Here is a 26,500-nt window from a genome sequence, read left to right as displayed (position 1 = left end):
TAAGTCTCAGTGACTGATCCAGTAGGGTGCAGCCAAGTTCCCCCCAAGCTACAGGGAAGCAAAAGCAGCTCTTAAACACATGATTCAGATGCTGGGTGGGGTCCTAGTCACGAAGAGCTATAGCTCCAAAATTTTAGCTAGCAGGAACGACTGAGTGATGGCTGCCTTTTAATTACTCTTCAAATGCATGTTGTTGGTACAAGCTAGGCAGACTCCTAGTACTAGAGCCCCACCTTTAAATCTGGGAACTCTGAGCCTCATCTGAAGCAAGTTTTAAGTTTCTTCAGCAATCACGCCGTCAGGAGTAAAAGAAAACCTCCCCCCCCCCCCCCCCCCAGGTGGTTCCTGGCTCTGTGGAGGCGCCAGTCCTCTGTGGACACAGGCCTCATTAATAATGAAGTAGTTCCACAGCTGCTTATGAGGCCAGAAAATTGCTGCTATTCATCAGATTCAAATAATCGAATCTGTGCCACAATGCATCAAATCCCTTCCGGCAGGGAAAGCACTCAGAATTTTATGATTTCCACTATACAGTTGAGTGTGGATTTAGTCTGATAAATCAGAACAAAGCACCATTCCATACAGACTGAAACCACTCTTTCCTCTCAAGTGGTCCAGGGAAAGAAAACCACAGTGCTACGTGCATAGATCCTCAGGAACTCTGGGTTGGGTATGCATGCCCTCCTTCTATAGCGCAGGACACAGGCTTAGGGACACGAAAGGTGGGCCACATTCAGACCAGGTGTGCCTTTATCCCAGGCCCTGGGCAGGGTGGGGTCTGAGACCTCGCAGAGGTGGAGCTAGCCCTGACCTTGAGAGGACAGGGCTAGCTGAAACAGGCAGTGGGGGAGGCCCTTCATGTGGGCTCAACAGGCGAATGAAGACACAGTGTCCGGGACGTGCCTGGCAGGCAAGAGAACGGTGATTACAGAGAACAGCCTCGGAGCTTATTCCAGACACAATTCAGCACGACTACAGGCCCTTCCCACTGGCTGGTCTGCGGCTCTTTGTGTGTCCGGCTGTCTCTCCCCTGAGATGGTATACGTCTCAAAACTGTGTTTATACCATCACCCTGCCCACCACACAGCAATCTCTCCAGGAGGGCTCGTTAAGTAAAAAACACCCTGCCACCCAATTCAACTGTGAACTACTCCCAAGGTTAAAAAAATACAGGGCAGAAACTGCAAAGTTAGTTCTACGAGCCTGTCTCCCAAGGTGTTGAGAGTAGGTATAATATACACTTGCCCGAGTTAATTATTTACTCTGGCAGCTTCAGACAGAGTTTTCCAAAAGGGTCCAGAACTTCTAGGCCACTGCTGGGAAGACTCCATCCTTTTCAGGGTTCCAAAAGTGCAGAGCTTTCTGGCTGACAGTGACATCTATGTTGGCATCACACTGAAAGCCACCACTCTTCTATCAATTCTGTGAGTTCTCACTGGATCTCACTGGGCATCAGCTGTCTCTGTCTGGCAGTTCTGCCCTTTCTCTGTCCCATGTAGTTCTAGGGGGGAGTCTCATTCACTGTGGCCACAGGTGTGGCCACTTAAACGTGGCCTGGCCAGAAATGGTACCCACTGCTCCTTCCCACCTGTGGGGCAAGGTGTAAGCATGTGGTCAAGCCAGAGGCCTTCCAGGAGACCTGGAAAGTGAGCATAGGCAGAGAGATGGCTTCTCTTGCTTGTGAATCATGAGCAATGAGGATGCAGCTGGGACTGCTGCAGCCACCTCCTAGACACGTGGCGAGGGCCTACAAAGGAGGCCAACGCTCACAGGAAACCCAGGAGACTGAGACAGAGCCCTGAAGACCTTTTGAGCCTCTGAACCCAGCTGTGCCTTGAAACTCCCAGTTTTAAGAACCAATAGTTTCTTTCTGGAGAAACTGCTGGAGGTGAGTTCAACTTTCAACAGAGAGTCCCCATGACTGCAAAAAAGAGACTGTGATGGTCCACATCGAGACAGCAGGGTGCAAGTGAAGGTACCGGCCTCAGTGCTGACAGCAGTTGGGGAGATGTGACACATACATGTGGAGAGATGGGAACAGTCAGCAATCAAATTCTGTGATTCACTGCCGGATGAACCATTACTATCTGCTTCATGAGTCGCTGAACTGAAAGTCACCCACTTGCTCAGGGTTAACTGGATCAACATTCTGTGTAGAAATGCATCCAAAAGAGACTGGGAGTAAGCTCCAACAGGCCTTTGGGGAAGGGGGAGAGAGGCTCACTACCTATATTTCCTCACCACCCACTCCTGAAACTCCTGGAATTTAGCTCCCACCTCATTAAAGTACCACACCTCACTCTCAGAACAGCTATAGCCTGTCTTCCCAGAAAATATGCCTGAGTGTAAAAACATCACATTTTTGTTCACAGTTTCAGGGAGCTTGCAGACTTCTGAAGCCTATCCAGGGACCCCCTAGGGATCTAGGAACTCTGTTAAAAATTTTGTTCTACTGCAGCCGAACTCTGGAGGGCTGCTTTTCCTTGTCACACCACCTCCGTGGGGACCGGGTTGTACATGTGCTCTCTCAGACGAAGGCAGTTTTCTGAGATACCGCAGTTCTCTCTGCCCACTGCCCTGCCCTGTCTTCTGAATGAGCCACCAGAACAGAGACCCCCAGCTTTGTCTGCACAGCACTACTGCTCCTTTGGGACATGGCCCGCCCTTCCACCCCAAAGAGATCACACCACAGGACCCTCCCCTCCTATCACACCGGCCCTCGCTGTCCCAAGGTGGGTCAGCTACAGTTCCTTCCCTGGACATTCTGGAACTGGGGCCAAGCAAGAAGGCAGCCTCCAGATGCCGCAGCTGAAAGACATAAACTCTAGAAGCTATTTTAGTAGCCATGTTTCATCTCACCGCAGAGACAGTGAGCAGAGGAAACAGGGCCCTGGTATAAGAAGTGAAAGACAGGAGATAGACAGGGAGGGGAGACCAAGGGGATGCAGATGGTGAGTGACAGGGTACCTGGTTCTCACCCCTTCCAGAGGCCCAGCTGCATCCCTGCTCTGGGACAGCATGTACATCTTTTCAGGATATCCACATTGCACAGAAACTTCTTCAAGCAGGTTGGGAATGCCCCAAGCTCAGGCCTTTCTTGAATCCTAATTTCCCTTGAAAAGCTCAGTAATTCACTTTTAAGGTTTCAAGGAGTTAGCCATGTGGATATAATAATCCCCAGGTCTCTATCCCCAACTTCTCACTCGTTCTTTCCTTCCCATTCGGATGTCTTGCTATTATTTCAAACTTAATGTAGAACTGAATATCACCTACCCTCCCAAAATTGGTCTGTGCTTCAGGGAAACAGTCTAAAGACTAGACCAGTGGCTGCATAATTGAATCACCTTGGCACTTCAAGAAAATACCAATGCAGGCTAGAGTGAACAACAGAATCAGAATCTCTTTGGGAGCAACCCAGGCCTTTGGAAATCCCCCAGGCAGGTGAAGACAGATGGAGAATCATGGACCAGCTCAAGGACTCCCCAGGCTCTTGCTCACAGCAGACATCAACGATCAATTACTTTGCCTGGAGCCTAGAAGCAGACCCAGAACCCATTCACTGTGGCCACCACACACTCCATCAGACTTGGCATGAGAGATGACATATATCTGCCATCCTAGGCTAGACAGAAATGGTGTAAGGATCTACTATCTCATATTTTAGGATCCAGCCGACAAGAAAATGCTTGGATTAAGTGTGGCTCAGGCCTCAATCAGGCTCACAAAAATGTTTGTTTTCTCAGGTCTTGGTTTAATGAGGTGTTGACAAGAACACGTTCTCCTTTGGCTTAGGACTGGAAGGACTTTAGTTTTGATTTAGCAAACTGGTTCTTGCTCCCACTATGAAAAGAAGGGGGTGGGGTGAGAAGCATTTGTATGTGTTCCTTTTTTCTTCCCTGATTACCCCCAAAAGAGCTTTCAAATAATCTGCTAAGTATTGAAGTACTGAAGTCATAAACTAGTTGCAAAAGAATCGGCTTACTGGAACAACAGGAAAGACATTCTTTTGCTTTTCAAAGGCTTTCCCATCATCTAGAGCCAAAAATATTATCTTCTGACCCAAAAAGCCACTAATAAACCTTGTTCCTATAGGCCAAGCAAAAGGGATGATTTTGCCCTAAGCAAACTGGCAAAGAGAGCAAGATTGTTCTCTGGGTCCTCCCACCCCCATTTCTACCCTCTCCTACCTCCTGGCACCCTCCATTTCCAGTGGCACCTTCCACTTCCCTCCTACCCTCAGGCTGCCCGAGGTTCCCACCAGCTATCCCCACAAGCACCCTTCCTCAAGACCTCCCTGGTCCCAAGTAAAATCCTCTTCTTTTCACCATTGCCATCCAAATTCCAAATCCCAGCTAGCTGCCAGGCTCAACCTCTGAAGTCTCAGCACTCACCCTCTCTCTTCATGAGACTGTGCACAGAATATTGTGTTCCCTTCGGTGAATTGGGAATGTGGGGAGTAAGAGAAGATTGCCTTATGGGGGCATACTGAGGAAAGCCGGCAGTAGAATCCCTGCATAATTGGGGGCCATTTGTTGGCCTGATGTGCCAATAAAAAGCTTAATTACCAGTACTGTAATTTTTGTTATTGATCCATTGAAAAGCGTTTAAAAAAAGTTAAAAACCGTAAGCTTCAGTTATGAAGACAATTCACTTATGTGAGCCTTATTCTGCTAAACTGCAAGATAAATTAAAATGAGACGTTACATACTATATTCATATTTCAAAAGATGAGGCTGTTGTCCCAAATTAACCTCTAAATGGCAGAGTGGGAGAGTGGGGGGAACAGGAACAGGCACACAGCTGAGCCCTTTGTCAACTCCCTACCTTAAAATGCCTCAACTCACTGCACCACTAAAAGCCTCAAAGAGATGAGTAAAAGGCACCCCCTTTGCCTTGTTTGCTAAACTGACCCAGGCCTCTGTGCCCAGCCTAGAAGGGTTAAGAACACGACAGGAGGTGAGCAACAGCAATCCAAAAGGCCACACATCTCTGACTCTACATCTCTGCCTATAAAATAAAAACATTCATCACCTCCTTTCCTTGGGACTCTTAGTAGGCTTCATCAGTGGCCAATGACAGTAAAAATGTTTGTTATTTATAATACCCAATAGCATGCCATGACTGTGAGGACAGAGCCCCAGAGCAGAGGGATTACGTTTTTAGAGTGTGATACAATTGTGGGTGGAAAAACTCCAATCGTGACCTCCTTCTCAAAGTACCAGAATAAGAAACAGAGATGGACAGAACCTTCAGAAGCCATGGGTTTGTCCATAGTCACCAAGGTTTCCTGGCCCTCACTGGCTGCGCCTCCCCGCCCACCCCATAAATGCTGCAGCTCATACATACATACATACATACATACATACATACATAAATAAATAAATAAATACTGCAGCTCTTCGTGGCTGCAGCCCACGAAGAGCTGCAGCCCAGGTCTTCTGCTCATCTCATCCCAGATTCTTGCCCCAGAGACCTCAACCTCACTGCTCAGCTTCAATTACATCTCAACTCTCACAGTTGATCAGCATTTAGGCCAGACCCTCCTCCTGCTAGAGACCTGTGGATCCAACCACTTACGTGGCACAACCAACTGGTATCTTAAAGGCACCTATTTAAAACTGAACTCAGGACACCTGGGTGGCTCAGCAGCTGAGCGTCTGCCTTCAGCTCTGGGTGTGATCCTGGAATCCCAAGATCGAGTTCCACATCGGGCTTCCTACATGGAGCCTGCTTGTCCCTCTGCCTAGGTCTCTGCCTCTCTCTTGCTGTGTCTCTCATGAATAAATAAAATCTCTTTAAAAATTAATAAATAAAACAACTCATTAGCATGCTTCTTCCCCACCTCCACCCCAAGCTGCTCCTTTGCCAAGGCTCCCCATTGCATCAGTAAATCGCTGTAATCCTCCCGGCTACATGAGCAGGATCTCTGGGACACAGTCACCTCCAAGAAAAATGGATCTCCAGAATATACTATATGTTAAGTGAAAAAAGAAACATGGAAAACTGTATTTTTTTTTAAGTTTTATTTATTTATTCACGAGAGACAGAGAGAGAGGCAGAGACACAGGCAGAGGGAGAAGCAGGCTCCATGCAGGGAGCCCAATGCAGGACTCGATCCTGGATCTCCAGGATCATGCCCTGGGCCAAAGGCAGCGCTAAACCACTCACTGAGCCACTTGGGCTGCCCTGGGAAACTGTATTTAATAGTATGCCATCTTTTATGCATCAAAAGGGAGAATGTTTATATATATACATATGTATGTATATCCACACCACACACACAGATATGCATTTGCTCATGTTTTAATAAAAAAATAGAAGAATAAATCAAAATAATAAAAATTATTACCTATGGAGTAAGGAAGGAACTAAGGTGGAGGATATTGAGATTAAAGGAGACTTCTGTTTCTTTTCTTTTTTTTTTTTAAAGATTTTATTTATTTATTCATGAGAGACACACAGAGAGAGAGAGAGAGAGAGAGAGAGAGTCAGAGACACAGGCAGAAGGAGAAGCAGGCTCCATGCAGGAAGCCCGATGTGGGACTCAATCCTGGATCCCAGGATCACACCCTGAGCCAAAAGCAGACACTCAACCCCTGAGCCACCCAGGCATCCCGAGACTTCTGTTTCTTTTTTTTTTTTTTTTTTTTTAATTTTTATTTATTTATGATAGTCACAGAGAGAGAGAGAGAGAGAGAGAGAGAGGCAGAGACACAGGCAGAGGGAGAAGCAGGCTCCATGCACTGGGAGCCCGACGTGGGATTTGATCCCGGGTCTCCAGGATCGCGCCCTAGGCCGAAGGCAGGCGCCAAACCGCTGCGCCACCTAGGGATCCCGAGACTTCTGTTTCTAAAGACACTTGTATCTTGTATCATTTTGACTTTGGGAAATATTATACATAAATTTCTACATAATTTTTAATTAAATCAAAACGGAAACAAATCCTTAAAAATTCAAAATAAGTTGAAGCAAGTTAGCCTAACTGTATATCACAATGGGAATATAACTATATGAAGAAAAGAATTACTAAACCCAGTATTCTGACCATACATTCCTACTGGGGCATATTTTTAGGCCAGAAAGAACCACAAAGAAACCTTATATTTCATTTTGAGTCTTACTGTCAGTAGTAAAAAACAATGTAGTTATTTTTAAATTATAATATATTTTAAGTGTATGGAGTAGAGTCAACATAAAAAAAAAAAAAAAACCTGCTATCTTTAGGAAAGTCTACTTGCAAGGTTGGCCCTTGGCTGGCACCTGGAAAACTGGATTCTGGGTGGTTCTCACAATTCCTAGAACTGATAAGAGTGACTCACTGCACCTAAACCAAACAATATGGTTTATGCCGAATACCGGCTTTCCTTCTGGAAGCCTGGAGTTCTGGTCCATAAGCAGAGGGTGCTTACCCATCCCTAAGAAAAGTCCTAGGCAATGAGCCTCAAATGAACTTCCCTGGTGACATTATTTCACACAACTTGATGAGGCTCCCATTGAGACCATTTGAGCACAAAAAAATCTAAAAACATATCAAATATATAAAAATATATATTCAAGGGGTACCTGGGTGGCTTAGTCAGTTAAGGGCCTGACACTTGGTTTTGGCTAAGGTCATGATCTCAGGGTGATGAGATCAAGCCCTGCATCTGACTCATGCCCAGCACAGAGTCTGCTAAGACTCTCTCTCCCTCTCCCCCTGCCTCACTCCCCTGTGCCCATGCACACATGCATACTCTTTCTCTCTTAAAAAAATCTTTAAAAAAAAAAAAACAGATATAAGTAAATATATATATATATATATGTTCAAAATGATGTGAAAATCAAAGCTTCATTGGTCAAGATTGGAGACTGCTAGAATCCAAGCTCACTGTAAAGGGGGGAAAAACAAGCATTTATCCAGCCTTTACTATGAACAGCATTTCAGAATAACCATATAGGCAATGAGGAAAAAGTCTTCATTGAAGAATTCCAGCTAATAAATGCAGAAGGAAATAATGAAGCCCAGCAATGGACGCTGAAAACACAAGAAAGACTGGTGGGAAATTTTGAATAGAGGGATCATCAGCTCACACCACCTAAACCCACTGATCAATCCCAGCATCTCTAAATGTGTGATAAGCAGACACCACATGCACATTGGTGACACATAGCAGGAAGTCCACAGCGCCAGCTATGAGGTGTTATCACCAAATAACCTGATCTGAGTTGACTCAAGCAACTAGATTGAATTTCCTATTGACAGGAAATATAGGGAACAGAGAAACATGTTAAATGACACCACACAGAGGCAATCAGCTAAATCCTGGATGTGGATACTATAGATGACAATGACCTGCTTTCCCCAACAAATCAATGTCATGAGAAAAGGGAGGGTAGTGGAAGGAGTATGCTACAGAATAAAAAGACCTACAGAATAAAGTCAAAACAACAAAAAGCCAATCTGATCATGTCAGTCTCTTACTTAAAATCCTATGGGCCCCACTCACTCTTCTAGCTGCAACTCTCATCATGTCCTTCTGTGCTCTGGCCACAGTCCCCTTCATTAAGTTACTTGAAGTAGAGTCCTTGCAAATGCAGTTCAGTTCCCCTGCCCCAAGGTAAGACCAGGTCCTCCCCGCCTTGATATGCACCCTCACAGTGCCCTGGGCTTCTCATGGAAACATGCATATTTGCTTCATATCTGCCCTTCTCTCAAGGACTTGAAGCTGCATGAGGATGGACACTACATCTTGCAATAGACTGACATGTAGTAAGCAGTAAATAAAAATTTGCTTAACGTGTGAACAAATAAAGTGTTGGTCACATAGTTCAATGCCAATAGGCAGGAATTTGGCATAGTCCCAACTGATCTTCTTTGCCATGGCATCTATTTTTAGTACCTAGAACCCAGTCTGAGGAGCAGAGGCTCACAGGGAAGGACTTACCACCTCATGGGACTTGGGAACAGGTACAATGATGGCCAGCACACAGATGAGCTGGAAGATGGCCCCCAGGAAGAGTCCGTACCGCAGCAGGTTCTCTAGGAAAGTGGGCTCAGGCACCTCGGGAGGTGAGAAGTCCAGGTCGGAGGCCATGGCCTCGGCCACCAGCTGCCTGTGGTCTCCTCTGATTCACCACTTTCCAGAGCCAACTTCTAAACACAAAGGTTAAGTGTCATGTTTCTACAACTGGCTTTTAAACTCTTCCACTTGCACAAACATACACATATTTGCAAGAATATATAAAGCAAACGCAGTAAGATATTAACAGTCCTTGAATCAAGTGGACATGGACAGTCATTGGACTATTCTTTCAACTTTTTTTCTATATTTGAAATTTTTCTAAATACAAAGTTAGGGGATCCCTGGGTGGTGCAGCGGTTTGGCGCCTGCCTTTGGCCCAGGGCGCGATCCTGGAGACCCGGGATCAAATCCCACATCGGGCTCCCGGTGCATGGAGCCTGCTTCTCCCTCTGCCTGTGTCTCTGCCTCTCTCTCTCTCTCTCTCTGTGTGACTATCATAAATAAATAAAAATTTAAAAATAAATAAATAATACATACATACATACATACAAAGTTAGGGAAAATAAGTAAAGGCAAACATTTCAACAAAAGTCTCTAATCAACACACATTTGAAGGCCTGCTATGTTTCAGGTTTTCGTTCATTTGTTCATTTATTCACCCAGTTATTCATTCAACAAATACCTGCTGAACAAGCACTGAAGACAGAGCAAAAAAGACAAATGCCTGCTCTCTTGGGGCCTACATCTCAGGGCAGAGGCCGACAACCTCTGCCAGATGTGCTGTGCCAGCTAGTGACAACTGTTTTGAACAAAACTTATGAAGGGCATAGTTTTATTTTGTATAGGGTATCAAGAGGGGCTCTCTGAAGAGATGGGAATTGAGTGGCAGAGGTACGAAGTGTGAGAGTGAGCCACTGGAATATCTGAAACAGGCATATCCAGGCAGAGAGAAAAGAAAGTGTAGAGGCCCTGGGGAATGAGTTCAAAATAGCCATAGAAGAGTGCTCAAGAAGGAGGAAAGATCAGGGAGGAATGTGGGCTGACCCACTAGGTCATTTCTGGATTAACTGAAGCCACTGAGGGGTTCTAAGGAGAGAGATGACATTATCTGACTTACATTTTAAAGGGTGAGGTGAGGGGGTGCAGAGTAGACACTTGGAGGCCGGTGAGGGGGCTACTGACAGTAATCCAAGTAAGAGATGCTGGGCACATGAATGACAGGGGCAGGAGTGGCCAGTGGTAGCAGGTCTAGCTTTAGCCAGCCTCTCCTTTCACCATGGCCCCCACTCCTAATACCCTGGTCGAGCTGAAAGAACTGCCTGTAGTTCTCCAAAAGTATGGGCTCTTTCAAAATCCTGGGCCTCTGCCCAGGCTGCACACTCTGCCAAGAATGCCCTTTTCCATTCTGACTGCTTGGTGAAGCCCCCACTCAACCTCCAAGGCTGAGCTCAAGTGTCACCTCCCCAGCATGCCTTCTTTATTGCTGTCCCCCTGCCCTGGTATGACCAAATTCTTCCCCTCTACCACAGTACCCACAAGTGGCCTCCTCTGCCCACCCCAACAAGAAAAGGGCAAACTGGGGCGCCTGAGTGGCTCAGTCAGTTAAGTGGCTGCCTTCTGCTCAGGGCATGATCCCAGGGTCCTGGGATTGAGCTCTGCATCAGGCTCCCCGCTCAGGAAGTCTGCTTTTCCCTATGCCCCACCCTGCCCCCCACTCATGCTCTCTTTCTCTCAAATAAATAAAATCTTTAAAAAAGGGGGGGGGGGTGGCAAACTGACTTTGGAACCAGGCCCACCTGACTCCAAAGCCCTCTGTTTTTTCAGAGATGTGTGCCACAATTTCCTGCTAAATTTGAGCTGTCCAGGGACACCTGGGTGGCTCAGTGGTTGAACATCTGCCTTTTGGCTTAGGGCGTGATCCCAGAGTCCTGGGATTGAGTCCCACATTGGGCTCCCTGCATGGATTCTGCTTTTCCCTCTACCTATGTCTCTGCCTCTCTCTGTGTGTGTCTCTCATGAATAAATAAATCTTAAAAAAAAATTTTTTTGAGCTGTTCAATATGGTGGCCATGAGCCACATGTGGTTGAGAGTTGAAATACAGCTGGTCCAAACTAAGAAGGTTGTTAAATTAATTATGCACGCAAGTTAGGACATAGGAGGAACATAAAATGTACAATATCTCATTAATGATTTTTTATATTGATTACATGTTGAAATGATATACAGGATTAAGTTGTATTATTAATTTCACCTGATCTTTAAAAACAAAATCGGAAGATTTACTTTCTGATTTCCAAACTTACTAAGAAGCTACAGAAAGCAAAACGGTATTGTACTGAGATAAGGATATAGACTAATGAAATAGAGAACTGAGAAACAAATCCTCACACACACAGTCAACTGATTTTCAAATAAGGGTGCCAGCATCATTCAATGTGGAAGAACAGTCTTTTCAACACATAGTGCTGTGAAAACTGCACATCTACATGCAAAATAATGAGGCTGGAACCTTATACCATATACAAAGATGTACGCAAAAATGAATCAAAGAGCTAAACTTAAGGGACACTTGGGTGGCTCAGCGGTTGAGTGTCTGTCTTTGGCTCAGGTTGTGATCTGAGAGTCCTGGGATCAAGTCCCACATCAGGCTTCCTGCATGGAGACTGCTTCTCCTTCTGCCTATGTCTCTGCCTCTCTCTGTGTCTCTCATGAATAAATAAAATCTTAAAAAAAATAAAATTAAACTTAAGAGCTCAAACTATAAAACTCCCAGAAGAAAACACAGGGAAAAATCTTCATGAAACTGGATTTGGCAATGATTTCTTACATGGGACACCAAAAGTACAGGCAACAAAATAAAAAAGAACAAAAAAAAAGCAACAAAATAAAAAAGAATTGGACTTCATCAGGATGAATTTAAAAATTGGTATACCCAAAGACACTATACGCTATCAAGAGGGTGAAAATACAAACTAGAAAACAATTTGGTCGTTTCTCAAAAAGTTAAACACAGAATTACCATATGATAGGGCAACTGCACTCCTAGGTATATACCCCCAAAGAGCAGAGAGCAGGGGCTTGAACAGATACAAGGTGTACACCAGTGTTCAGAGGTGCATTCACAACAGCCAAAAGATGGAAACAACCAAGAGCCCATCAACAGATGAATGGATCAATAAAATGTGAGGCATATATACAAAGGAATACTATTTGGCTATTAAAAGGAGTGAAATTCTGACACCTGCTAAAACATGGATGAGCCCTGATGATGCTAAGTAAAATAAGCCAGACGCAAAAGGGCAAATGTTGTTTGATGCCACTTGTAAGAGGTACCTAAATAGGCAAAGAAACCAGAAACTAGAAAGAGCCAGAAACTAGGAGATAGGTTAGCAGACTGCTTCTTGGCCTTTTGACTAAGATCAAGTGTGGAGATAGGTTAGCAGAGGCTGGGGGGTGGGAAACAGGACTTAGTTTTTAATGGGGACAGTTTCAGTTTGGGATGCTGCAAGACTTCTGGAGATAGTAATGATGGTTAGACACCCCTGTGAATGCCACTGAATACACTTAAAAATGGTTAAAATGGAAGAAAATGGTTAAAACGGTAAATTTTGTTATATACATTTTACCACAATGAAAAAAAATTACTTTTTCTTTTTTTTTTTTAAGATTTTATTTATTTATTCATGAGAGACAAAATGAGAGAGAGAAAAAAAAAAAAAAATGAGAGAGAGAGGCAGAGACACAGGCAGAGGGAGAAGCAGGCTCCGTGAAGGGAGCCCGTCCATGGGACTCAATCCCAGGACCCCAGGATCACGCCCTGAGCCGAAGGCAGACGCTCAACTGCTGAGCCACCCAGGCGCCCCTTTTTTCTACTTTTTACATGTGGCTACTAGAAAATGTAAAATTACACACGTGGCCTGCATTGTATTCCCTAGCATAACCCTGGGCTAAAGAGAAGTTTCTAGGATCTTTCACTGCTTTGCACCATTATCAGAATAGTGACTAAAGGATAGTAAAGTGACCTTCTCAGTAAGTAGAGTGGGACTTATGCAAATAAGTACTGTGTCCCTTTTGACCTGGACACTTAGGAAGGTTACATGCCTGTGCCAACAGGGTGGCTACTTTCACATCATTTCTGCTTTCTTTGGGAGCCACCTTCCAAGCCTGAGGGCCCTTTTAAAATCCTCAGAGCTGGCAGATCTTCATCTTCTCAGGAAGGATTTGACTTCTGGAAAGAACCCAACATCATCTGGTTCCAAGTGTGGTGAATCAGGTGGGGCCTCAAGCTCAGGAATACCATTTTTGGTCAAATACAAGGTATGACGCTCAGACACAGGCAGATTGTTTGGGGTGGCTCATGAACTGGCCCTGAAGTGAATTCCAGGGCAGCCACGAGAACAGCTTCTCTGGAGGAAATGTGCAGCCCTGCCAGGGCACCATCATGTGAACACCAAGGTATAAGAAGGCGCTCTCATTTTTTTCAGTTGCAGCTCACAAACTATACATTTTTTGAAAAATTTTTAAAATATTTTATTTATTTGAGACAAAGAGCATGAGCAGGGGAAAGAGCAGAGGGAGAGGGATAAACAGGCTCCTTGCTGAGTGTGGGTCATGCAGGGCTTGATCCCATGGCCCTGAGATCACAACCTGAGCAGAAATCAAGAGTTGGAGGTTTAACCGACTAAGCCACCCAGGAACCCCTAAAGTACGCATTTTCAAAAATGCCCTTGGTCCCAAGCTTCATGCTGTTAACAAGCCTATTGAACTTATCAATACTTAGATTAACTAGTGTTACTAACAACAACACTGTTATGAATATTTGAAATACAAAAAAACTGGGCCTGGGCATGGGGGCAAAAAGCCTGATTCTATCAGCAAGTAGCTACACTTTGGAGTCTTGATATTCTCATGAGCCAAACAATAATATCTATTCAAAGCAATAATGCATTTAAGCTTTTTAGTGGCAATAAGGCCATATATAACAAGAGCCATAAAAGTGATTATATCCTTTGACTGAATAACTCATTTCCTAGAATTTACAGTAAGGAAACAATTCAAAACAAGAAAAAAGGCTTCAGGTACAAAAAAATTCACAGTAGTGCTATTCATGATAGTGAAAAACAGGAAGCAACTGAAGTGTCCAACAATAAAGAGTCAGTTAACCCAATTACCGCACATCATGGCATATTCCCCCTTAAGATGGCAAGTATAAACGATGCATATCAGGTCAGTGGAAAGTCTTGGCGAAATAACATTTGCTGAAGAGACAACAATTACAGGAACACTGTGACTGCAACCATGTATGAACTGATTTTGTTGGCCAAAGATCAAAAAAGGCTAGGAAGATGTGAATCGTCGCTGTTCAAGCAAAGGCTTCTATATAGGATAGCATAGATGTAATGGGAGGGTGACTGTGAAAAAATCTGCTTGACACAGATTATGTATGCTTTAGAACGCTTACCTAGTTTTCTCTACACCCCTGTGCTTGACTTCCCAGCCTTCCTGCCAGTGTTTCTGGGTCTTCAATTCCTAAGTACAGAAGTCACATGAGTCCTACTCATCCTTCAGATCTCAAGTGGGAGGCGGTTGCCCTCAGACTCCCTGTGCCTGTGCCAGGCTGTCACCCCACCGCCCCCCCACCCCCCGCCATGGTTGCAGCAGCAACAAGCAATCGTTTGCCAGATGTGCACCACACCTCGCCATCTGGTTCACGTTGCAACCACCTGGGGAGGTGGGTTTTACTAACGAAGACAAGGAAACTGACTGGGAGAGGTTATGTGCCCTGCCCAGGGACCAGGTAGCTGATGAATGGTAAAGTCAAGCTTCAAACTGATTGGCTCCTCCAGAGCTTGAGAGCTTCCCGATTAGGTCGGTGGTTTTCAAAATGCAGGCAGTGACCCATCAGTGAGCCGTGGAAACCACTTAGGGGGCTGCAAGAAGCATTTTTTCCTTAACTTCATTAGCCAACACGTGATTTAAATAAATGACAATAGAAAATATCACATTAGTGGGGCGCCTGGGTGGCTCAGTGGGTTAAGCGCCTGACTCTTCATTTCAGCTCAGGTCATGAGCTCAGGGAAGTGAAATGGAGCCCTGCATGAGGCTCTGCACTGTGAGTACAGAGCCTCCCTAAGGATTCTCTCTCTCCCTCTCTCTGTCCCTGCCCTCACCTCCTTCCACCCACTGGTGTAGGTAGGGGGTAGAGGGAGGAAGGAAGGGAGGAAGGGAAGAAGGGAGGGAGGGAGGGAGGGAGAGGGGGAGAGAGAGAGAGAGAGAGAGAGAGAGAGAGAGAGAGAGAGAGAAAGAAAGAAAGAAAGAAAGAAAGAAAGAAAGAAAGAAAGAAAGAAAGAAAGAGAAAGAAAGAAAGAGAAAGAAAGAAAGAAAGAAAGATAGATAGATAGATCACATTAGGAAGGAAGGAAAAAAAATCCAATTAGTAAGGATCAGTATTGTATCCTGAAGCTTTTTTTCAGTTACATCTATTTACATCCAAGTATGTGTGTTCTGAGCCAAAATTCAAACATATTTCTTATTATTTGAGAAATAAGGAGTCTGGAGTCTAATGTTTTTTACTTGCTCCACTCTAAGGCCCTGGACAGCAGGGGCCCTGGGCCCACCCCGAGTTTGTTCCAGGGCCTGACTCAGATATTTGGTGAATGATGAAGCCTCTGCCTGTATCCCACCTGGAAAGCAAGAACAGAAGCCTCAACCGCCTCATTTAACAATGAGGAGTAGGAGTGGAGAAGCATGGGGCTTGCCTAGGTTTTCCCAGTGAGTCGAGGCAGAGCTATCCTGCGGTGTCTCTAGCCTACAGCACACCAGACTTGCTTTAAGAGCAGAGGTTTTCTTTTTTTTTAAAGAGCCTTTATTTTTTTTAAGATTTTTTAAAAATTTATTCAGAGAGAAAGAGAGAGAGAGAGAGGCATAGACACAGGCAGAGGGAGAAGCAGGCTCCATGCAGGGAGCCTGACGTGGGACTTCATCCCAGGTCCCCAGGATTACACCCCGGGCTGCAGGCGGCGCTAAAACGCTGAGCCACCGGGGCTGCCCAAGCAGAGGTTTTCATACACTGGGGAAATCTCATACCCCTGCCAGAATTTAATACAAAATACTTCCTCATCTATTACCAAACATAACAAATAATTTCATAAGGTTATTAAAATCCTTGAGGCTCATCCCTGAATGCCAGACACTAGTGGTCTGAGACATTCATTCATTGGATACATATTTATTGAGCACCTACTGTGTGTCAAGGGTTATTCTAACTTCTGCCACGGAGTTCTCATCCAAATGGGGGTACTCACACACACATACACATGGATTATAATGTCAGAGTTGGGTATTACGGGAAAATATAAAGGAGTATGATTTGGTATGAGGTGGTGAGGGAAGGGCCTCTTTGAGAAGGTAACATTTCAGCAGAGCCAAAAAGAAAGCACAGGAAAAGTCATTTAAATACCCACTGGAGGAACAGTGGGAATAAGGTCCTGAAGCAGTAATGAGCTTTATGATCAAGAAGAACAAGAAAGTAAACAAGCTGTGTAGGGCCAGGAGGCCATACTATAGAGCCTTTTGGTTTCTCCCCTGAGTAAAAGGGAAGACTCTTGAAGGTACTTAGCAAAGAAGATGGCAGGGTCTGACTCATTTTTAAATGGTCCCTCTGGCTACCCTGTTGAGAAAAGACTGCAGGGGTACAAGAGTGGGACCTGGGACAGCGGAGACCAGTCAGGCAGGAGGCTGCTGAAACAGTCAAAAAGACATGCCTGCACCCAGGTGGCAGCAGTGGGGGATGATAAGTTCTGGGGATATGGATATATTTTGCAGAGAGCTAATGGCACTGCTGAAGTAAAATCCGAAAGAAAGAAGTTAAACATAATCCCTGAAGGTCAAAGGGATTGAAGGTCAAAGGGATCATATTCTGTATGATACTGTAATGGTGAATAGAAGATATTAAGGATTTATCAAAACCCACAGAACTTTACAACACAAAGAGTAAAATTTAATGTATGCAAATGTTAAAAAAAAATCATTTCAGAGGTCAAAGTATCCCAGGATGGTACAAAGAATGTGACATTCTGAATCTAAATGTATTACAAATGTATTAAATAACTTCACAGGGCTGGGGTGGGGGCAGGATGTGTGTGGCCCAGCCTCTCAGTTAAGTCTTTGTCTTCAGCTTGGTCAAGATCCCAGGGTCCAGACCAGGGAATCTGCTTCTGCCCCTCCCCCGCTGCTCCCCCTGCTCATGTGCATGTGCTCCCTCCCTTCCTCCCTCTCTCAAATGAGTAAAATCTTTACAAAAATAGTAGTTGAAAGGAGGGGGGAGGGGGCTATCAGGTGCCAACCTAGTTAACTATGAAAATGAGTGGAGTTTGTAGGACTAAAGGTAAAAGGAAGTACACATGTACAATACACTCTACCTGATAGTTACTTCCCACAGGCGACAGAGGTTAACAATTTTGAAACCACTATATATGTATACTGAAATTGAACAACTGAGTAAATGGATGGTAGATGGTGGGAGTTAGATTAGTCACAGATGGAGTAGGAGGTTACAGATAAGCCAGAGGAGGCTAGAATGATCCATGTGGAATTGATGAGAGTTGCAGCTATCTCTAGGAACTCATATTTAGCTTAATATAGATACAGGTGGCAACACAGGGAAGTATTTATAGATATGTGTATATATACAGGTTAGTATACACACATCTGTTCTTGCACTGAGGACCTAGAGGCATGGGCATCCCAGTAGCAATGATCACACCTAACAACCAGGTCTTGGCATTTAATACATTCTCCAACAAAAGGAACCAAGGCGCTGAAGAAATGGTTCATTCTAGGACGGAGGCACGAAATATACAAGATGAGCCTGAGCAGAAAATGTTCAAAAAAAAAAAAAAAAAACAAAAAACACCCACAAAACAAAAAACACATTTGCTGGGACATGTCAAAGGGATAGAGTGCCCAATGGCCAAAGCTGGAACAGTGTGAGCAATAAAATACAGTACTACTGGATTATAACCCAAAGTATGAAAATAAATATCTGAGCCCATACTGATCTAAATCATTGAACAGGTAAATAAATAAATGGGGGAGAGTTGACAAATTTCCCATGGAGAATTCCACATAATTTATGTAGATACTCCGCCTTTTAAGTGTGGAGCATGATTCCACATTCTTAAGTGCGGGCTGTATTGAAATGATTTTATTCCAAGAGTACAACATGGGAAAGGGGAGAAAAGGAAGAAATTTTACAGTGGAAAAACTCGACTACCCCAAGCTAGTGATCCAAGGTTAACATCAACAGTGACAATTTATACTAATAGCATATACCCTTGATGTAATGAGAATGGTACTTTACCTCTGTGGTTTTCTACCCCAAAATTCCCAACTCCCAACTAATCATGCGAAAATACATCAGACAAATCTCAACTGAGGATCATTTTACTCAAAACTGCCAAGTTGCTCTAACAAGCAAAGTCTGGGAAACCATCAGAGCCAAGAGGAACCTTAAAGAGATGCGACTAGGGGATCCCTGGGTGGCTCGGCGGTTAGCGCCGCCTGCAGCCCAGGGCGTGATCCTGGAGGCCCGGGATCCAGTCCCACGTCGGATTCCCTGCATGGAGCCTGCTTCTCCCTCCGTCTGTGTCTCTCATGAATAAATAAAATCTTAAAAACAGAGAGAGAGAGACACGCGACTAAATGTAATGTATCCTGGACAGGATCCTGGAGCAGATAAAGGACACTGGGGGAGGGTCCCGAGATGGGAGTTCTGCATGGGGTTCCCAGGGGGGAGCCTGCTTCTCCCTCCATGTTTCTGCCTTTTGAATAAATAAAATCTTTTTATTTTTTTTTAAAGCACACTGGGGACTGGGGGATCCCCGGGTGGCGCAGCGGTTTAGCGCCTGCCTGCAGCCCAGGGCGTGATCCTGGAGTCCCGGGATCGAGTCCCACGTCGGGCTCCCTGCACGGAGCCTGCTTCTCCCTCTGCCTGTGTCTCTGCCTCTCTCTCTGTCTCTCGTGAATAAATAAAGTCTTTAAAAAATAAAAATAAAAGGACATCGGGGGGCGCTGAGCAAAAGCGAATAAAGCACGGACGTTAGCTAAGATTAAGATCAACATTGGCTCATCGCAATAAACATGCACTGTGCACTTCAGCGCTTCGCCTTCACCATCTCATTTAATCCTCACCACAAGCCTATGCGCCCATTTTACAAGGGAGGAAACTGAGAACCGAGGAGACCACCAGGGAAGGCCCACGACGACACAGCACTTGGGAGCCCACTCTGGAGGCCAACTCCGGCCAGACTGACCCCGGGGCGGGGGCGGGGGCGGGGGCGGGGGCTGCCGCTCCGCAGGTGGGAGGGAGCGCCCGGCTCCGGCTCGGGCTCCGAGCGAACGCGCCGGGCTGCACCGGCGAGGCCCTCGCTCCCCACCCCCACCCCCCCCGGGGCCACCAATTCCCTCGCGCAAGTAACTTCCTGCGAGCGCCCCGGGAAGTTATTCTCGCCGCGCGCACGGCGTCCCCGGGCCCGGCCGAGCCGCGCCGCCGGGGGCAGCCGGGCCGCGGCGCCCGAGCCCGAGCCCGAGCCCAAGCCGGCGTCCGCTCCCGCCGCCCCGCGACCCCGCCCCGCCCCGACGCCCGAGCCCCAGCCCGAGCCCAGCCCGGGCCCCGCCGCCGCCGCCGCCGCCGCCGCGCTGCCGCACTCACCTCCCGCGCCGCCGGGCCGCTCCCCCGGAAGTGGTTCCCGCCGCAGATCCCGGAAGTGACGCAGTAGCAACCCGCGGGTCCAGCTCCTCCCGCGTTGCTAGGGCTCCGGCCTTTGTCCCAACTCGGGGGGTTTGAGCGGGAGGGGCCTGGGGCTGCGGGAACAGACCTCCCCGGAGTTTCAAAGCCCCTTTGTGTCAGAGCCCATTTCAGCAGACGGTTAGTAGACGTCTACAGGCGCTTTAATTCTATGGTAGACCCTGAGCTAGGAGCCTGCAAAGAGGGGACGCAAATAAGAATTCTCAGCGTTCAGACGGAAGCGCATGATTAGAATTCGTTCCAGGCCTTCACCCGGGGCGGGCCGGGGCCGGGGGCGGGGATGTCGGGGTACAGCACGCGGCCCTTGATCTCCGAGTCGTGGGCACAGAACGTACTTGAGAAAAAAAACCCAGAAAATTAACAGTGCCGTACTCTGTGCTCTGGGTTAGTTACTGGAGATACAGTGAAACTGTGAAATAATAAACGTTACTGCTTTAAGCCCCTATTTTCAGGGTCCTTTGTCATGCAACATAGAGAACTCTCACTCGGCAGCTCGCAGAGGAGGGGCTGGATGGCAGAGATCCAAAAAAGAATTGAAACCAAATCTTACCCCCAAGGAGCTCACTCTTAGGGGCACCTGGTGGCTCAGTGGTTGAGCATCTGCCTTTGGCTCAGGTCATGACCCTGGGGTCCTGGGATCTAGTCCTACATCGGGCTCCCCTCAGGAAGCCTGCTTCTCCCTCTGCCTATATCTATGCCTCTCTCTGTGTCTCTCATGAATAAAGTCTTTAAAAAAAAAAAAGCTCCCTCTTAGAGGATTCTAAAATAATTATAATTCAGACAACGTCCACTAACTCCATGCTATGTGAGGTGGAATGGGAGATAGAAAATGTAGCATTCATTTATTCATTCAGATAGTTATGGAGTTTCTGCCCTGGATCATGTACTATGGAACTGGGAAGACCGTGGCTGGCAGGTGGGTCCCCACCCTCACTGTGCTTACAGAGTAGGAATTCATGTCTGACACCTCCATTAGTCAATCACACAGAGAAATGTATATGAATCAGGAGATGTGTTGGGAAGGAGGGGAAACCATGAGAAAATAAGGTAGGGGATACAATCAAGATAGGGTGATCAGGGAAGGCCTCTCTGTGAAGGTAACATTTAAACTAAGAAGAATGAATAGCATTTGCCAGGCAAGGAGAGGGAGGAAACCGCATGGTGGGAGGTGGAAAGGCTGTGGGAAAGGCTTGGGGCATAAGAAGGGAAGAGAAGCTCAAGCCTGAAGGGTACAGGAATGTAGAATAAGAGTTGGTACTTGCCCTTAAAGGGACTCACTGTGGGATGGGGATGAGGAGGGTCATGGGAGACAGACCCTCTCTGTCTTATGTGTTGAATTATATCTCCTCCCAAAAACAGCTATGTTGGAGGGGCCCCTGAGTGGCTTAGTCAGTTAAGCATCTGCCTTCAGCTCAGGTCACGATCTCAGGGTCCTAGGATGGAGCCCTGCATCGAGTTTCCTGCTCAGCGGGGAAACCTGCTTCTCCATCTCCCTCTGCTGCTACTACCCCCTGCTTATGCTCTCTCACTCTCTCTGTTAAATAAGTAAATAAAAATCTTAAAAATAAATAAATAAAATTGGATGGGAATAGAAAGCTACGTCTTCTGCCTTAAAAAAAAAAAAAAAAAAAAAGGTTATGTTGGAGTCCCAATCCTTAGTAGCTCAGAATATAATCATACATGAAGGTATGATTTTTTTATAGAGGTAATCAAGTTAAAATTAGGTGATTGGGGCAGCCTGGGTGGCTCAGCGGTTTAGCACCGCCTTCTGCTCAGGGCATGATCCTGGAGACCTGGGATCGAGTCCCACGTCAGGCTCCCTGCATGGAGCCTGCTTCTCCCTCTGCTTGTGTCTCTGCCTCTCTCTCTGTCTCTCATGAATAAATAAATAAAATCTTAAAAATAAAAAATAAAATGAGGTGATTAATATGGGCACTAATCTGACTGGTGTCCTTATTTAAAGGGGAAATTTGGGCATAGATCTCCACCCAGGGAGCATGACATGTGAAGATAAAGGTGGAGATCAGCATGATGCTTCTACACACCAAGGAATAACAAAGATTGCCAGCAAACCACTGGAAGCTAGGCGAAAGCCATGAAGCTGATTCTTCCTCACAACCCTCAGCTTTGATTTCAGATTCCTAGTCTCCAGAGCTGTGAAAAAGTAAATATCTGTTGTTTAAGCCACTCAGTTTGTGGTACTTTTTTATGGAGGCCTAGCAAACTACTACAGATGCACAGGTGCTTTGAAACCTGTTACTCTGTGTCCAAATGTAAAAGATCCCCAGTGTGGCTGCTATAAGCATGGCTAACTTTCTCTATCTCTAGAAGCTCCTGGAAGGCTCCAGCTGAGTCTTGCTCATCTCTGTGCCCTACGTGGCTCTATTAGCACCACAGCAAGGCGAAGAGCTCTGTGCCACACTTGCTCCTACCCATGATATCTATGCAAGGCACACTGCTCACAGCATGAAAGAAAAAGTTGAAAATGATATGGTTTCTGCTCTGAAAAAAAATTCTAAACTAGATGAACACATGACAGCGTAAACTGGTTTGTAATTATTAATTATAGCTCCCATTTATTGCGTATTCACTAAGTGCCAAGCACTTTACATACATCAATATTCTCCTGCCAGCAAGCCTACAAGGCAGCTGTAATTATGCTCATTTACAAGTAAAGAAGCCTAGGGCTGGAGAAGTTAAGCAACTTCCCAAAGCCTCCCAGAGGCTACAGGCATAACCAGTGCACTACCCAGCCAACCTGTCCCAGCCAGATGGACGCTCCAGGCATGAGTCCCCCAGGAAGAGAGGAAGGATCCACAGGGACTGAGGTATCTGAGAAGGCTTCATGAGGGAAGCGGTTCAATGTGTGTTCCAGATAAATGGGCTGGATCAAATATGGGAAAAGAAAACTTGAGGTGCAAGACTTGCTTTTCTACCTCTGAGCCTTTGCCTTTGTCGGTCTCTGCCTGGAATGCTCTCCCCTCCTGGTTTTTCACAAATCAGGCTCATTTTCATCCCTCAGGGCTCAGCCCAAATACCACCTTTTCAGAAAGGGCCCCCCCCGACCCCCCTTTCTAGCTAGTTGTTTTTTCTACAGATGGCTCCAGCAGTATTGCCACCCCAGAAGCTCTTCTGCCCATGGCTGCTTTGACCAGCAGCATACTGTGGAAGGAACTGTGTCAGCCTCAGGCATGGCACTCGCCTGGCCTGGAAGTCAGCCACGTAAGAAGGGTGAGCAGCCTGAGATCAGTGAGCTGTGAGAAGTCCAAACCACACGGAGGAAGGGAATCCAAGGAACATCAGACACCAGATCAGGGAATGAAGAAGCCATCTGGGAGAGGTGGAGCGATGGACAGATCTGAGATAAAGCAATGATGGGAAAATGTTAAGTGTACCATCTAGGTGGTAAGTGTAGCGTTTGCTGTACAATCCTTTTAGCTTTTTTATAAATTTGAATTTTTCCACTACAAAATTTGGGGCAAAAGAGAAGCCATTTTGTTTCTTGTTTTTGTTGTTGTTGTTAAGATTTTATTTATTCATTCATTCATGAGAAACGCAGAGAGGAGAGAAAGAGAGAGAGGCCGAGACACAGGCAGAGGGAGAAGCAGGCTCCATGCAGGGAGCCCGACACGGGACCCGATCCCAGGTCTCCAGGATCCTGCCCTGGGCTAAGGCAGCGCTAAACCGCTCAGCCACCAGGGCTGCCCGAGAAGCCATTTTGGAGGTGGATTCTCCAGCCCCAGACACTTTAGCTGACACCACGTGGAGCAGAGATGAAGCTCCCAGCCCAGCCTTTTCCGGATTCCTGACCCACAAGATCATGAGCTATATTAATGAGTACTTTAAGCTACTAATTTTGGAGGTATAGATAACAGAAACTCTCTAGGAGACCTCTCTTACTTTCTATCACAGCTCCCTGCCTGCTTCTTTTAGGGCATTACCACGGTCTGTAACTGTCTTATTTGCTTGCGTAATCATTATCTGTCTCTTCCCCAAGAGAGTGTAACTTCTGTTTCCTTTGCTCATGCCTTCTCCCAGCACCTAGTACACTGCCTGGTACCTGGAGGTACAAGTGAATGTTTTTTGAGTGACTAACTGAGCCCAGGAGATGGAGCCCTTCTGAAGGGTAACAGGAGAGAATATAGAGTTTGTGGAGTGGAGGGGGGGACTTGGCATTTGTCAGTTTGGCTGCCCAACTCTCATTTGGGGGAATCTCAAGAAACAGAAACAGGAAGAGGCAGTCTCCTCTCTCCCTATGGATGAAGGCAGATGGATGAAGTGAACACATTCTTACCTCAGTTCCTGCTAGAGCATGAATACTGGACATACCCACCCCAGATTTAATCTGGAAGTAGAAATTCCAGCTGTAAAGGTCAGTCAGAGACCATGGTGAGTCCAGATTTGGGGACCTTGTTCAGAACAGGAGGCTCTAGCGGCAGGATGTTAGCCACTTGGCTTTGGGTGGTTCCTGCCTGAGTCCGGTTCTGCAGTGTTTCATTACCTCCTTCTGCCTTAGGTTCAGCTCTGGTGTGAAACCAAGAATGCTGAGTGAGGCAGATCCGGATAAATCCAAGACGCAGGACCAAAACAAGGGTCCGCTTTCCTTAGGTGATCTGGACATCTTCCTCATGCCAGAAAGGCCAAGGACATGTTTCTCTCAGAGGCAGCAGAGCCCAAATAGCAGTGGAGATTCATCACATCCCAGACTCTTTCTCTGGGCCTCCAAGAGCCTTGTAGCAGGTAACCAACTTTGACAAGACCTGTTCTTCTCTTGCTTTCTACAAGGTATGAACTCAGGACTGGATTCTACTCTCAGAGGTCTAGAAACACAAGGTGCCTGAGTCCTATTCCTGTGCTCTAGGATTTTCCAGGAGCCAGTCTACTACAAGGAGGAGAGGTTCACATTCCAATGCTGGGCTCATTAGAGAGGTCAGCAAACAGAATATCCATCAGAAGAGAAATTACATGTGAACATCAACGTGCATATCCCAGAAAAAAACAGACACTCTCACTTGGTCTTGAGACCCAAGATCTCCCACAGTCCTGAAACCTGAAAAGTTTTATTCAGCAGACATTCATTGAGTACCAACTGCATGTCAGGTAAACACTGGGGACAAGATCTTGGGCTATGGTAGGGGAGAGAGACATAGACACAAACTAATACAATAGGATATTTTGAGTCCTACAAAGGAGAGCTCATCAGAGAAGTTCTAAAAAGGAGAAGCATCAGACCTTTGACAATCACCAAAGGCATCCCAGAGTAAGTGGCATTCACTCTCCAGAAGGAGATTACAACAGAAGCAAAGACCTAGGCCAGGGCTTGCACTTCCAATTCCCCACAAGGAGTGAGTCCAGAACTTCATCTCTCTGAAATGCTTCATAGAAGCAGCACAAACTTCACATGCATCTAGCATCTGGATGATATTAATTACCTCCGTGTTTATTAAGTGCCCCATTAAACTTGACTCTAACCAACAGCACAGTTGGCTCCCTGGGTTAAATCCACACTAAATATTCAATTACACACAGCACAAGCAGAATCGTATTTGGCAGGGATTAGCTCACTTGTCCTGTGAAGGCACTTTTCCAGCTGAATAATAATGGTGTCTTTTAATTGTGTGGTATCTTCCTCTTGAGGGACTTTAAGCCAGAACATCTCCTCAGAGGGAGACAGAAACTGGGTGTCATCATATCCATTTTGTAGTTGGATGAACTCAGTAAAGAGATCTGGCACTCGCCACAGAAGCTGGAATCTTATTTCTCTTTCAGTGCTCAGCTCAAATGCCCTCCTCTTTGAAGATTTTTCAGTTCCCTCATCACAATTTCCTTGCAGTGCATGACGCTGAAAGAAGCTGAGAGAAACGGCAGAGCCCTCCCTTGTGTACAGGGCCCTGTGATGAATGCTTGGCCTGCATTCACTCACTCCATCCTCCTTCCCCGCAGCACACCCCCCCACCTCCACCCCCAAGGGAGAGTTTCCACTTCACAGCTGAGAAAACTGAGAGAGAAGTTGAGAGATGGGTCTTGGTTTGCACAATTAATAACTATAAGGGTCAGGATTCAAACCCAGGCCTCTGAGCCCAGTGTCTTAACCACGCACAATCCTGGCCCATTTGTTCTTTCATTCAACAAGGATTTATTGAGCACCTAATGTGTACCCGGGGCTTGCTAGGAGTATAGTACTTGCTAGGGGTCCAGGAGTGAGGAAAACATCGCCCTTGTCCTAACAGAGATTATCATCTAAGCAGGGAAGACAGATTTAAAATCCTTCAACAAACAGTTATTTAATTACACATCAATCATCTGGCAATGTTAGCAGAATGTAAGTCAACTGGAAAGACACTTAGCAGGGCAAGAAAACAGGTGCCTAGATGGGTTCTTCTTTTCTGTAATTCAGGAGTCAATCAACTCTTCCTTTTTTACTTTGATTCTGTAGCTGAGCAATGCCTACAGATGCCCACAATTGCTTTGGTAATATCTACAAATCACTTCCTTTTCTGAATCATGGCTTTCCCAGCTGTAAAATGGGAATGAAAATAACAAACCACTGGAAACAACCCAAATACCCATCAACAGGAGACTGTTTACATAAATGATAGTACATTTACACCATGGAATATACAGTTATTAAAAAGCATGAGACAACTGGAAATGCTAGGGAAGGATCACTAAGACATCACTGAGTGAACG

General features: G+C 46.0%; 1 protein-coding gene and 1 long non-coding RNA gene across 6 annotated transcripts in view; one reads left to right on the top strand and one right to left on the bottom strand.

Moving 5' to 3' along the window:
• Positions 1-19,848, bottom strand: part of MANBAL (mannosidase beta like) — a 25,537-nt gene extending 5,689 nt beyond the window's left edge. Inside the window, exons 1-3 of one of the 5 annotated variants that reach the window (XM_025470020.3) lie at positions 19,715-19,748; positions 14,465-14,532; positions 8,925-9,133 (exon numbers count right to left, since the gene is read on the bottom strand). In XM_025470020.3, the coding sequence (XP_025325805.1) occupies positions 8,925-9,074 (150 nt within the window). In that variant the 5' untranslated portion in view covers positions 9,075-9,133; positions 14,465-14,532; positions 19,715-19,748. Of the gene's footprint in view, positions 1-8,924; positions 9,134-14,464; positions 14,533-19,194; positions 19,257-19,714 lie in introns of those variants that run through there. The other 4 variants (XM_049100366.1, XM_025470019.3, XM_025470021.3 and 1 more) reach the window with 4 other exon arrangements.
• LOC112673918 (uncharacterized) lies at positions 19,797-26,500 on the top strand. Its single transcript, XR_003145120.3, has 3 exons — positions 19,797-19,930; positions 22,908-23,215; positions 24,327-26,500. It is a non-coding gene; the product is annotated as an uncharacterized LOC112673918 (long non-coding RNA).

Source organism: Canis lupus, chromosome 24 (genome assembly GCF_003254725.2).
Source record: "Canis lupus dingo isolate Sandy chromosome 24, ASM325472v2, whole genome shotgun sequence".
NCBI classification, from domain to species: Eukaryota; Metazoa; Chordata; class Mammalia; order Carnivora; family Canidae; genus Canis; species Canis lupus.
This window is presented reverse-complemented; position numbering and strand designations above follow the sequence as displayed.